Source organism: Rhinolophus sinicus, linkage group LG10 (genome assembly GCF_036562045.2).
Source record: "Rhinolophus sinicus isolate RSC01 linkage group LG10, ASM3656204v1, whole genome shotgun sequence".
NCBI lineage: Eukaryota > Metazoa > Chordata > Mammalia > Chiroptera > Rhinolophidae > Rhinolophus > Rhinolophus sinicus.
In genome coordinates, this window is record NC_133759.1 from 72,624,320 (window position 1) to 72,637,481 (window position 13,162).

The 13,162-nt window shown below is 56.6% G+C and overlaps 1 protein-coding gene across 5 annotated transcripts; it reads right to left on the minus strand.

Moving 5' to 3' along the window:
* Positions 1-2,031: 2,031 nt before the first annotated feature.
* TSPAN17 (tetraspanin 17) lies at positions 2,032-13,070 on the minus strand. 5 transcript variants are annotated; one of them, XM_019756128.2, is made up of 9 exons: positions 12,735-13,067; positions 9,386-9,436; positions 9,151-9,297; positions 8,148-8,318; positions 5,821-5,946; positions 5,007-5,054; positions 4,268-4,384; positions 4,119-4,180; positions 2,032-3,637 (listed from the first exon to the last, which is right to left on the minus strand). In XM_019756128.2, exons 1-9 carry the CDS (start codon positions 12,819-12,821, stop codon positions 3,601-3,603), a joined length of 846 nt encoding a protein of 281 aa, XP_019611687.2. In that variant the 5' UTR covers positions 12,822-13,067; the 3' UTR covers positions 2,032-3,600. The 5 variants fall into 5 exon arrangements, 4 of the variants coding, with proteins under 4 accessions (XP_019611687.2, XP_019611688.2, XP_019611689.2 ...); XR_012489765.1 differs by having other exon boundaries at positions 3,583-3,637; positions 5,007-5,050; positions 12,735-13,068; XM_019756129.2 differs by having other exon boundaries at positions 2,032-4,180; positions 5,007-5,050; positions 12,735-13,068.
* Positions 13,071-13,162: the final 92 nt, after the last annotated feature.

The window sequence follows — 13,162 nt, forward strand, 5'->3', positions numbered from 1 at the left end:
CTGCTATAAAAGCAGAGTTGAGTGGCCCGAAAGCCTAAAATATTTACTCTTTGGCCCTTTGCAGACACAAGCTGCTGGCCCCAGGTCTGGAGGTTGAGCACCACGAAGGGGATCTCCATTTTATTCCCTTATGTGTCCCAAGTGCCTACAACAGTGTCTGGCACATAGAAGGTGCTCAGTAAGTCTGGCTGAATGAGTGAAAGGAAGTGTATGTGGTGGAGCATGTCGCTTCAGCCTCCTAGAGAAAGTGAGGCCCCCCCAGCTCTGTCTGGCGGACATCACCACTTGTGGGAGCTGGAAGGTGGGCTCATATCTCCTGGAACACTGGGAGATTCGGGGGTAAGGAGGGGGGCAGTGTCATTTGCTTCAAGTTCCTGGAAAGGACAAAGCAGAGGGTGACAAGGCCTGGATTTAGCTAAAGGGTGGACCCCCAGGTCTCTGGAATGATGACCTGGCCTTACTCAGCCACAGGTGCTCCCCTCAGTGACCCCCACACCCACATCCCCTCTCTGCCCTTGGATAAGACGAGGAGGCGTTGGCTGCACTTTGGTGCCCTCTGGTGGGCACCTAGAGTGGCTCCCTCCAAGGCGGGTACCACCTTAGCCTCACGGGCCATCCTGAGAGAGTTCCCTGACCTGACCTCCCTAGCCCATCTGACCACTTCACCCAGTGATCCAAAAGCTTGCCAGCCCAGGATCTCTCTGTCCCTTCCGGTTCCCCCTCCGGCCCTCTCTGAGACAGCCCAATGTCACAGGCCCTCACACGGAGCTGGAAGCCCCCACTCTGGTTAGACGAGGCAGGCCCAGGGCTCCTGGGGAGCTCTCAGGCTGCCAGGTAATGCACACCTGTCACCTCCAACATGCACACCTCCCTGACAGAGGGTGGGAAGGTCACCCTGGTCCATACGGCCCAGGGACCCGCCTAGAGGAATGGGCAGGAGTGGCCTTACAATCTCCCTTGTGTTCTTTACACATCTGGAATGGTCCCAATGTAAGAGCTCCTCAGTGCAAGGCAAAGAACTGCTCTAGGTTCTCCTTTGGGGACAGATTTGTCTGTAACCAGCGTAATATCCCACCTAGCAGTGATCTTCATGTGCCCGTCACCATGTACACATTACACCACTACAGCTGCTCCATCTGCCTCTGCCAAGAGACTGAAGGCTCAGGAGGGCAAGGGCAGTTGTGAGCTGCCTCAGTAACCCCAGCCTCCAGCCAGTGCCTCCCTGAGTGGATGGTAGTGGATGGGGGATGAGTTGGTGGGTAGATGGATGCATGGATGTCCTGCAGCAAAATTGAGCTTTGCAAAACTCTGGGTCCCAGCCAGGGTCACAACCAAGCCCTACCAGTCACTCCTATCCCATCTCATGAATCCTAATACCAAACATAAGCTGGTTCCACCACTTCCCTCTGTCCATGCCCACTGCCCCTCGCCCACTCCGTCCTCTCTTGGACCCCAGCCTCCCTCATGCCGAGCCCACTACAGCTTCAGGGCCTCTAGGGCAGCTGGTACCAAAACCTGGAACACTGTCCTCCCAGAGCTTCCCAGAGACAGCACCCCCTCCCCAGGTCACCCCATCAAGGGGTCCCTTCTCCCACAGCCCAGCTGTCATTGTTTAGCCCATCACTCTTACATTCTCCACAGCATATATTACCAACATGAATGCTTACTTGCCTACTGTCTCCTTCACAAGAAGGCAGCATAAGGGCCAGACCCTGCCCTTCCCTTCGTCTCCAGCACCTAAGCGGTTGCTCACCTCCCACTTGGGGAATGATAGCTGACTGCCCCTTACTGGTGGGCACTTGAGTTCGCAGGTCTCACCCTGATGTGTCAGAAAAGCAGGACGAGTCTGGTGCAAAACTCCAATGAAAGGGGCCAGAGCTGGGTGCCTTCTCCAGCTGTGTGCTGGGCAACTTCCTCCCCTGTCTGAGCCACGGTTTCATCAGAAAAGAATCTCCACCTCACAAGGGGATTGTGAAGTTGGGGGGGTGGGGGGGTAGTGAAAACATTTGAAAACATGAGACACGTGCACAATACTGTGAATTGCATTTATTGTAACATCTATAAAACACTTGCAGCCAGCGCCTGTCAGGGACCCAGGACACGTCCAGTCTGCATCTGGGAGCCACGATGCTGGCTGCATGCCCAACGCCCTGCCCACCTGGCAGCAGCTACCAGCATACCTGAATGGCAGAGCAGCTGGGGCCCCGATGGGTGACTAGCCCAGAGAGGTCTACAGTGGCACAGGGGGCCAAAGCTGGCCCCCACGCCTTTTGTTTGGCTTGCAGCATTTTTAAATTTTTTTCATTAGTTGCCAACAACTTAAAAGTTGAAATATTTTACATAAAAATCTGGATTTCTGCTTCTCCAGATTTCTGACATTAGACCTGCATTGTTACTTCAGAGCAGTTAGCTACAACTTAATGAAAGCCACCAACTTCAGATGGGGATCTGTGCTTTGCCCTAGACCCCAACACACCCTATCGTCTCCCAAGGCCAGTTGCCATTATCAACCTGATCGTGCAAATATTTCTTGTCACAAAACAGTGTCCCAGCTCCAGTACCACTGGGAAAGTCAAAGTTGTACTGCAAAGGCCTCACTACTCAAAGGCCTGCTTCACTCATCTATGAGCTCCCTGGCCCTCGGGACACCTGTCTGAGTTTGAGATCTGGGAACAAGCCCAAAGCGCTCCTTTCATCCACAGGGCAGCCCAGGGAGTGGTACAAGTCACTCCACACACACTCCTTCATGCAGCTAAGAGGCAGAGCTGGGGGCAGTAGCTAGACTCCCCCAAGTCTGAGCCAGTTGGCTCCTTCTGAAGTTGTCAAGCTCCTGAACCCCAAAGCACTAGTAAGCAGGGCGGACACACCAAGCACTTGGCCGCACCCCGAGGTTGCCAGAGGAAAGCCAGACGCAGGGAATGCTGTGCTGGTGCGCCCTCTGGTGGCTGCTCTGCAGGCCACGGGGAAGAGTCTGAATTTGATTCCAAGTAGTGAACCCAGGAGTCAACAATCATCGATGGCCCCCCAACCAGGCTACCCAACCCCATGGGTGCCCAGCTCTGGGCTTCCAGCTACTTCTTTCCCCAAACCTTGCTGCTCTCTATACTACCCCTAAGCCACCCTCCTGGGCCCTCTGGCACCCGTCTCAGTCCCAGCAGGGGCGGCCCCTTCACCAGCCTCTTCAGGGCAGGGTCCAGTCTCCCCATTCTTCACATCCCTGTGCCTCACTCCAGGCTTGACCACAGCAGCCTTGCGGTGTCAGCAAGGAATAACCCTACAGAGGTGGGGGAGGTCACCTCCCTGTCTATGAGTTGGGCAGGGCACTGAGGTGAGTAGGAATGGGCCAGGCGGGCATCAGAGAGCAGGGACTGTGTGTCCCAGGAGACTGCCACTGAAGAGCTGCTGGGGCCAGATCGCCTCTTCCCGAGAAGCTGGGGATCTGGACTTTTATGTGAAATATACCAAGTTTTAAAAGTTGGCTCAAATGTATGCATGACCCAGGCCAAAGAAAACAGGGCAGGGTAGGTCCAGGCCAGGGGCCCTGAAGCTGACACAACCTTCGAGATGGTGGGCGTAAGCCAGTGGTTTTCAAGGTTTTGTTTATTTGTGTAGTTTGTAGCCATCATCTTGTTTGAGCCTGAGAGGAAAGCAAAGAAGAGAAACTTCTTGGACCCATTTTAGAGTCTGAGACATTGAGGCTAAAAGTGGGCTCCTGGTAGGGTCAAGGTCACAGCTAACAGATAAGGGAGCTCTGAAGCTGCATGAGGCTGTTTCTGGGCAACAGCAGGCCCCAAAGCCCACCCCGTCGTCACCATGCACAGTGTGTCCCAGCCTGGGCCCTTCCCAGACGCCTGGAGAGCTCACCACACAACGTGTAAGAAGTGGCTCCCTGTGCACACCCACACCGACACACGCGCCTCCATGCACACAGCTCCAGGACAGGCAGCCTAGGCAGAGCCACGTGGCTTTCTCTGTGGGCGCACAGCACACCCGCACACGAGCCCCTTGTGGGGCTCAGGTCCAAGCAAAAACGCATCCTGCAGCCTTGCCCATCCCGGCACAGTGGAGGGTCCCTGGGAAGGCCAGGCAGGTGGCCATGGCCAGCATGGCAGTCTCACCAGTTGGCCTTCACTGCCTTGATGTCACTCACGAGGTTCTGGGCCAGGCAGATGCCAAAGATCTGTGAAAAGGAGGGCAGGTGAGGGAGAGGCAGGGTGGGGGGTGGGGGCCCAGGGTGGGGGGGCAGCATGCGGGGCCTCGGCAGTACCTGGAGGAGGGCGATGCCCACAAAGACCCCGGCCACGATGATCAGGTTGTCCTGCAGCCACTTCTCAAACTGGCCCACGCAGCCCTTGGTGTGGATGGAGTCCTGCTGCTCCAGCTCCTGGCAGGGTGGGGGGCACACAGGCACTGCACTCAGCCCACCCACCACCTCAGGCCTCATCTCAGTCCATCCTGCCACGCTCACACCTGCCCCGGGGCCGGGCGCCTCAGCCTTGCTCCTCAGCAGGCCTCCGCATGGCTGGCTCCTTCTCATCATGGGGGTCTCAGCACAGATGCCCACTCCTCCGAGACATTCTCTGAACTACCCAGCCTCAATCCCATCATCTCCCTTATTTTATTTTCCTCCAAGCTCCTAGCTGAAACGGTTACATTACTGTTCACATTTATTTATCATGGAGCTTCCTGCCTCTTCCTCCACTGGACTGGGAGTGCCTTGACAGCGGGTTCTGTGTGTCTCAGGAGCACGAATCCCGTGCCTAGGGTAATGCCTGGCACCCAGTGGGTACTCACATAAGTTGGAATGAGTAGACGCACCGGTGCCCATGCCGATGGGCCCACTGCCCCCATGCCTGGCAGTACCAAGGCCTGCATGCCTGGATGGTTCTTGGGACGCTGCATCCCCTCCCCCACAGAATCCTTGAGGCCCCTCACAGGAGCTTATGGAGGGCCTTTGCCATCCCAGGGCCCCCGGCTACCCCCATCCCTGGCCCTGGCCCTCTCACCAGTTTGAGCCGGACATCATAGCCACACTGGGTGTTGAGAACATCTTCCTGAGGAGAAACAGACCAGTGAGCCACTGGTGAGGGGGCACCCCCAGGGCCCATGGCGCCCAGCACTGCAATGGTTCTTGCTTCTCAGGTGAAGCAGATGAAATGTGGATTCTACCGCATCCACTGCTCCTGAGCGAGGCTCGCTGGGGCCCATGCGCCTCTTTGCCTGACGCCAGCACACGCCAGCTTGAGGTGCCTCCTGTTTAGGAATTGTACCTACTCACGTTTTACAAAAATGCGAAGAAACCTGGCCCTCAGTGTCCCAGATGAACTGTACTGGAGGGATATCACTGTAAGAATTTTTTGCTCTGAAACCATAAAGGGATCAGAACCCCCACCCCCTGCCACCCCAGCATGGTGGCCCAGGAATGTGGCAGCCAGCTGCAGCCTGGGTGGCCCCTGCCACATACACCCATGACTAAGGGAGTGACCCAGCCCCCGGCCCCAAGACAAACTTCAGGCTGGCCAGGAGCAGACACTGCCTGAGCTGCATTTAGCTGGGAACACAGGGTGCTGGGAGCCCGGTGGGCCAGGCCATGTGCCCGGGGTCCTGCAACTGCCATCTCACCACAATCAGAGATAGGTTTCGCTGAAAAGGCACAGCCCCGGCTCCAGCAGCCCTCAGTGCTACCCACGGACACAAACTCCCCAGCCTGGTAGGGGTACCCCATGTGAAATGACCTCCTCCTGACATGCATGGCCCCTAGGGCAGGGCCAAGTGAGCCCTGTGGTGGGTTTTTCCCACCCCCTCACCAGCCCCACTCACCGAAGGGTCCCTAACGCAGCAGGAGAAGGGCACCCCACAGCGCTCCCGGCTGGGATTCAAGTCAGTGCAGTTGAAATAGATATTGAGGTTCCAGTCGTTGGGCCCTCGGGCTCCACAGCAAGACCACTGGAAGGGGAAGGGGAGAGCCCCAGATGAGCCAGGCCCACCCTGTTTGGGGACAGGCCCAGGCTGTAGAGAGACAAGACCGGGCTGGGGAGGGGAGAGGGGGTAGAAGCAGCCAGGAGGGGGGATACCTCCCCATACCTCAACCCCAACAGACAGGCTGGGCCCGGGCCCGGGCCCAGGGCCATCAGAGCAGCTCTACGCTCCTCCCCAGGTTGGTGGGAGCAGGGAGGAGTGGGAAGGGGCTCCTGAGCTTGTCCCCCTAACCCAAGAGAAGCTGAAAAAGCAACGATGGGGCAAGAATGTTGGCCCAAGGACTCTGACTTCCTCCAGGACACCCTGAGGGGTGGGTGCCAGGCCAAGCCCTGTGGGGAGAGGCACCACTGAAGCCATCGGTGCCAGGTCTCCCCACACTTCCCCCCGAGATTTTACGAAGCCCTCTCTTCCTTCCTGCCACCATCATAACTTTCCCATTCCACTTAGTAAATGCTGCTGTCAGCACCCATATCCCCATCACCCCCACCCAGAACATGGTGAGACACCTCCCTAGGTAGAGCAATGGCGGATGTGGGCTGTGATAGAGCAAGGTGGTCACGACCTAGCAGGAGAGACAGGAGCGTGCAGCACGGGCTGCCGGCCAGCCAGCCCTTGAGGGACCAGCTGAGCAGCAGACACAGTAGGCCACGGCAGGGGAATGAGGCATGGCCGCGTAGCTGTGTGTGCACAGGTCCTCATCCTGGCCTCTGCCAGCCTCCTCTCCTCCCCAGCACCTGCTGGGGAGCACTGCCCCCTCTCTTCACAACCCTGCTCCCTCTCCTGCCCCAAGGTCACCCCCCACAGGCTCTCCCCTTCTCTACCCTTCCCCATTTCAGTCCTTACCACAATTTGTAACTTTACACACACACACACTCCATTTGTTTGCTTTGCTTGTTTATAATCCGTCGCTCCCCCCCACTGCCATCCCCACAAGGACAGGTCCCTGCTTTTTTCACTTCAGAATCCCCAGCACCCAGCCCAGGGCCTGGCACACGATAAGCCTGTAACAATTCCGTGTTGAATGAACAAACCACATCCTAACCACCTGGCTATATGTCTGCCTTGGACCCAGGTTGAGAGCTCCTGAAAGCAGGCACCAGCTCTAATTCATCTCTGGATCCCAGAGCAGACAGGATGTGACTGTGTAAATGAGTTTGACTGGGGGTGACTGTGTGAGCAGGTGAGAACTTGTAGGTGTGAGGTATCTAGGATTTCATGAACTGTTCACTGACTGCTTCTCCACAGGGGTAGGTTGTAAGCTTGAGGGCAGAGCTTCTGTCGGGAGTCTCAAACTCTAACATGTTCAGAGGTCAAACAATTAATATAAATGAGAGAAGAGGGGGGCGGCCGGATGGCTCAGTTGGTTAGAGCGTGAGCTCTGAACAACAGAGTTGCTGATTCGATTCCCACATGGGCCAGTGAGCTGTGCCCTCCACAACTAGACTGAAGACAACGAGCTGCCTGAGGTTCCGGAGGGGCAGCCGGATGCCTCAGTTGGTTAGAGCCGGAGCTCTCAACAACAAGGTTGCCGGTTCAATTCCCACATGGGTTGGTGGGCTGCACCCCCTGCAAAGATTGAAAACGGCGACTGGACTTGGAGCTGAGCTGTGCCCTCCACAACTAGATTGAAGAACAACGACTTGGAGCCGATGGGCCCTGGAGAAACACACTGTTCCCCAATATTCCCCAATAAAAAAAAAATTTTTTTTTTTAAGAAAAGAGGAAGAGAAGAGAGCCGACAGGTGTAATAGAACACAAAGTGGTGGGGACAGTGGCAAAGCACCCCTGCACTAGCAAAGACGGTAGCAGCAGTGTAGCCCCAGCCAATACTGTGGGCCCAGGGTTTAGTGGAAGGGAGAATCTATAATTTTATACGACATTTCCTCCCATAAGAGTCATGTATGCGCTGACCTACAAGCTGCCACTTTGGAGCTTCTGGCCTCTGTTCCCCAACCCTGTGTCTCTGCAGGGCTAGGCACATGAGGACCCGCAGGGATCAGCAGGGGCTGGCCTCCCCTCGGACAGGGGACCTCCTGGCTCTTCCTGGGGTCTGCCTGGCCTCAGTAGGTGAGGGAATGGTCCCAGCACACAGGGAACTTGCTCCCACACTCCTCTGCCCAGCAGGTGCCTCCTGCAGGTGGCTAGCCCGTGCTGGACGCTGGACTCACGTATTCCTGAGCAAAGTCAATGAGGTTCTGGAGGTCAATGTCGTCCCGATAGGCCTTGACGTTATTGTTGATGAAGAGGTTGAGCTGGTCTCGAATCCAGTCCTTGAAAACGAAGGCCAGGATCCCTGTCGCCAGCTCCAGGAAGAAGATGAGACCGAGGAACACGGAGAACTGGGCATATAGATGGTGGAGGTGAGTCACAGATCCTGGGGTGCCACTGGGCAGAGCTCCACCCCTCCCCCACCCTGCCTGGATCTAAGACCACCACCCAGAATCCCCACCTTCTATCATGTCAGTGTTGTTTTATGATGGTAAAGACAGTGCTGTCTTTATCTATGCGTCCATTCCATTTCCTCTAGTAATCACCTGTTTTCTTTGAGAAACTACCTTCCACCTACACCTTCAGTTTCTGTGGCTCAGCTGGAGCATTCGCCACCTCCTCCCCCATTCCCAGACAGAGGATTGGGCATGCTCCGGGAGCTCACCCATCAGAGCCCTACCTCCCCAGGGGCCACAGGGATTGGTCCAGAGACAGCCAATCAGAACCAAGAAGATACAATTAAAGGACTTGGACAGAATAGTTGAGAAGAGCCTCAACCTCCAATAGGAGTTCCTAGGAGGGGAACATGAAGCTAGCACCTACCACCCACCGTTCCTGGGCATCCTTGTACCCCATGGGGAATGGAGCCAATCCAGAGGGTTAGGGCTGAGAAACAGAGAGACCAGGCCAAGTGACACTGTGGTGGCCCCTGGATCCGAATGTGCGGGCAGCCAGCAAACCCCTAGGCTTTTCTTAGTGACCCAATAAATATCCTTTTATGCTTAGGCCACTAGTTTTCAGTCACTTACAACAGAAAGGATCCTATAAATATAGATAACACAAATCTGATGATTATTGTTATAATAACATAATAAAACTACCTGTTATTAAGCACAAACTATATGCAAGAAGTGGGCGGGAGGAGGTTGGGGTCCCCAGTGGATCTAGGTGGAGGACACTCACAAACTTGAGCAGGAAGGTGTTCTCCCGGAGGGCCCCGATGCAGCCAGCAAAACCCAGCACCGACATGATGCCTCCAACCACTACAAACAGCCACACGGGGTCAAAGCCTCCCAGATCTGTCAGCGCTGAGATGTTGGACAGAACGCCCTGTACCAGGGGAGCAGATGCAAATGGGGTGGTGATCCTCCTACCACTTCGACCCATAGCAGCCCCACGCCCTACCCCACCACCTTACCTTCTCACCCCAGGCCCAGAGACCAATGGCCAGAAACAGGGCTCCCAGCACCTGCAAAAGCAGCAGCAAGGGGCTGAGGGCTGGGGCACCAGCATCCTGCTCCAGTCCCAGTAGACCCTCTTTTCCCCCAGCATTCAGGGTATTCAGGGGGAAAGAAAAGAAGAGGGCACAGGGCTGTAGATGGGATCCAGGGTCCTTTCCACCTTCCCAAGAACACATGTCAGTGCTTCTTCCCCACAGGACACAGCCTGGAAAACTGAATGCTCTCTAGCCCTGGGGTGGACATCAGGGGCGCCTTCCTGGAACTCAGAACTGGAGCAGAAGGGAAACAAGACACTCCCACCAAGCAACAGCAGTTGCTCCCACCCCAGCCCAGGCTGGGGCTCCAGGCCTCTGCCCCCTCCCAAGTCTGGCCCTACAGCTGCCCTGCAACTCTGTGACCACCAGCGCACCGCCATCCCACCATTTCAACCTCTGTCTGCCAGAGGCTGTTTTCTACCAAGTTCCATTCTCATAGCTCACAACCAAAGCCCCCTAAATGACAAGGATTCCTGATGCCGAGCAGGACCCAGCTGAGGGGCTCCAGTGGCTGTATCCCAGAAAACGTGGCCACAGTTCTGCCTGGGCCTTCTAAATGCCACCTGCCATCCTGCCCTCAATTCCTTACTGGGAAGAGACCCGACGGAGCAGATTCCTGACCACCCATCACCTCCTGCCCATGCCTAGGGCCATGAGTTCATCTCTTCAGATCCCTCCCCCAGACCTGCTTTCTCTACAGGCTGCTTTCCCTCAGGACATAGCCTCCTCACCTTTAATGCCTTCTCCTCTCTGACCCCACGCTCCTCCCACTGCTGTAGGCTTTCTTCAAAAATGTCTTCCCTTCCCTCCCCCACACTGGATCTGGGATGTGAAACCAAACATCACTTCTCCTGCCTCATCCCGCTTGACCCGCCCATGGCCTTTAGACAGGCTACCATCACTACTTTCTCCTTCCTGAACCCCTCGGTGGTTAACTCAACACCATTCCTCACCATGCCTCTTCTCAGCCTCCCTCCCAGCTTCACCCCCCCATACACGGGGCCACCCCATCACCAGTTCCATCCTCAGCCTTCTGCCCTTCTTCGTCCTCACACTCATTGTCCACGCCTTCATAACACGAACATCTCCCTATCACCATCAGAGCCTCTGCTTGGCTCCAGACCCCCACTGTAAACACCTCCATGGTCCAGGCTCTGTTCTAGGTGCTGGGAGTACATCAGCAAATAGGACAGATAGCTCTCAGCCCTTATGAAATTTTCACACTGCAGCAGGGGAAATCCACAGTGAGCAAACAAGGTAATTTCAGATTCCAACACATCCTTTAAAGAAAATCAAACAGGGTGATGCAATGGGGAGTGGCTGGGGGTGGCGGGGGTGTGCTTTAATTCGGGAAAGTAGTGACATTTTAGTTTGAGATTTGAATGATGAAAAGGAACAACGAGAATTCAGGGGGAGGGAATGACAAAGGCCCTGAGGTAAGATCACGTTTGGTTGTGCGAGGGACAAACTGAGGGCATCAGGACCAGACCCCACATGGTGCTGGAGGCCATGGGGAGGAGTCTGAACTATATTCTCGTGAGAAACCACTGCAAGGCTCTGGGCAGGGTAACACCAGAGTTTGCTTTCCATTAAAACAAAACAATCTCTGGGACTATTTCATAGGCACCTCCCTTAGGCCATCTTGACCTAAACCTGCAACCTTCCCTCCACCTCTAAGTGACCCAGTCCTGTCAGTTTAGTCTTACGACTTCCCCTGAAGCCTTCCTCATTTTTCCTACCCCCCCACCACCCCAGATTTGCCCCAGCCCTCCTCCCTGGTCTCCCCACCTCCAACCCTGCCCCTGACCCACACTCCCCATGGCAGCCAGACAGATTTGCCTATAATACAAGGGACAGAACAGACCCATCACCCAGCAATGATGCCTTCACTGGTCCACACCGCCCTCAACATAAAACTCAAATTCTGCCCCAGCTCAGGGGCCCTGGAACAAGGCTAGGTCTCTTATATCTGTCCCCTCTTGGAATTTGGGGGCTCCCTCTGCTCAGTGCTCTGCCTTACCTCCACCCACTGCCCACTGGGCTGTCACCTTGGCTCTGCACTTACTGGCTGTGTGACTAGATTAAGTGACTTACCCTCTCTGTGCCTGTTCCCTTATATGTAAACTATAGATAATAATGTAGCCTCAAGAATACAGTAAGTTAGAATTCATTTAATCTGTCTAACCCTGAGGGGCTGGCTTCATTATCACCCTGTCCCAAGCAAGGAAGCAGAGCCCCAGAGAGAAGTGACTTGCCCACAGTCTCACAGCTAGGCCTGCTACAATCCAGGCTTCCAGACTTCCCCACCAGCATTCTCTGCACATGTCCCACACCCTCTGAGAGCTGAGCACTGCTGGGGCCAAAGGATACCCCCACACACACATGACTGCACGGGCAGCATGTGGTCAATGGGCAGTGCCACTGAGTCCTGCTGAACAAAACTAAATAGGCCTGGCATTTTGACCAAGGTAGCAGGAGCAGAGACTGCAGAGGCAGCAAGCAGCCTTTGAGAGATGAGATGGGGGAGGGAGAAGGAAAGACGACTTGGCAGGGCCCAGGGCCACAGATGCCACCCTGGGAGAGGCACTAGAAGTTCCCTCCTCAGGACAGGGGCAGGCCCGCTCTGGAGCCTCGGCTGGGTCAGCAGTGGAATGTAGAATTGTTCCCCAGGGCCAGCTCTAGGCCTCTCAACGGGAGATCTCTCCCCCTCCCCCAGGACTCTGTCTATTGGCCCTTTCAGCCCCAAGGCCTCCCAGAAAGGTGCTGGGGGTGGAGGGGCTTTGGCCCAATCCCCTTTGCCGGAGCTTAAGGCGAGGCAACAGTCCCAGATACTGGCGGGGCAAGGGGGCAGGAGGAGCCTGGCCCTTCCCGTCGCACAAGACTCGCCCCCCTAAATCAGGGGTGGGGCTCAGCGTGCATCCTACACCTCAGGGTATCAAAGAGGGCTGGGCAGGAGAGAGGGTGACCTGCACCACGCGTGCCCCTGGGGCCTTCAAGGAAACACTCCCCTTTCTCCGCCGGGCTTTGGGAAGACACAGGGAGGCTCCCAACCCCATCCCCGGGGCGGCTAGGATCCGCCCCCCTGCAATTTGGGCTTCCCGGCAGTTCCTTCTGGTGGTCCTGGAGATGGGCGTGGAGGTAGGGGTGGGAGGAAGGAATGGGGAGACCATCCCAAGCCCTTGTGGCAGGGTGTGGTCTATCCCCAGTAGGGGACTGAACCTCCTGCTCCGGTCACCCACAGCACAAGGCCCGGAACCCACCCGGCGCTCACCCAGAAGACAATGTTGAAGCCAAACAGGAAGTATTTCCCGCAGCAGCCGACCTCGGGTTCGTGGAAGTGCTGGTGCTTGCCGGGCATGGTGAGCGGCCGCCCGCCGGCCCGGGAACCGGAGCCGGAGGCCAGGCCCAGCCCTCCGCGGGCTGCCCTGGGCTAGAGCCGCCCGGGACCTAGCCGGGCGGCTGCGGGTTCATGGCCTCGGCCACACCAAGCGCCCGTCGGGCCCCGCCCTCCCCACAGGGACCGCCCCCTGCGTCGGGGCTGCCCAGCTCTGAGCCCGCTGAGTACCCTCAGAGACTTAGCAACCCCTAGGCCTGTCTCCGCCCCCGCCCCGGGCTCCGCCTCCGCCCCCCAGCGCGACTCAGTCCCCCGCAGTACCCTGTTTCTGGACCTGGACCCGCCCCCAGACAGGCTCCGCCCCC

What these genes read in the sequence shown, in the direction of transcription:
- TSPAN17 (XM_019756128.2), bottom strand. Translation starts at nt 12,821, where the DNA reads ATGCCCGGCAAGCACCAGCACTTCCACGAACCCGAGGTCGGCTGCTGC. An exon ending in GCTTCAACATTGTCTTCTGG is followed by an intron (nt 9,437 to 12,734) that starts GTGAGCGCCGGG and finishes CTGCTTTTGCAG; the next exon opens with GTGCTGGGAGCCCTGTTTCT. An exon ending in GCTGCGTTAGGGACCCTTCG is followed by an intron (nt 5,055 to 5,820) that starts GTGAGTGGGGCT and finishes GTTTCTCCTCAG; the next exon opens with GAAGATGTTCTCAACACCCA.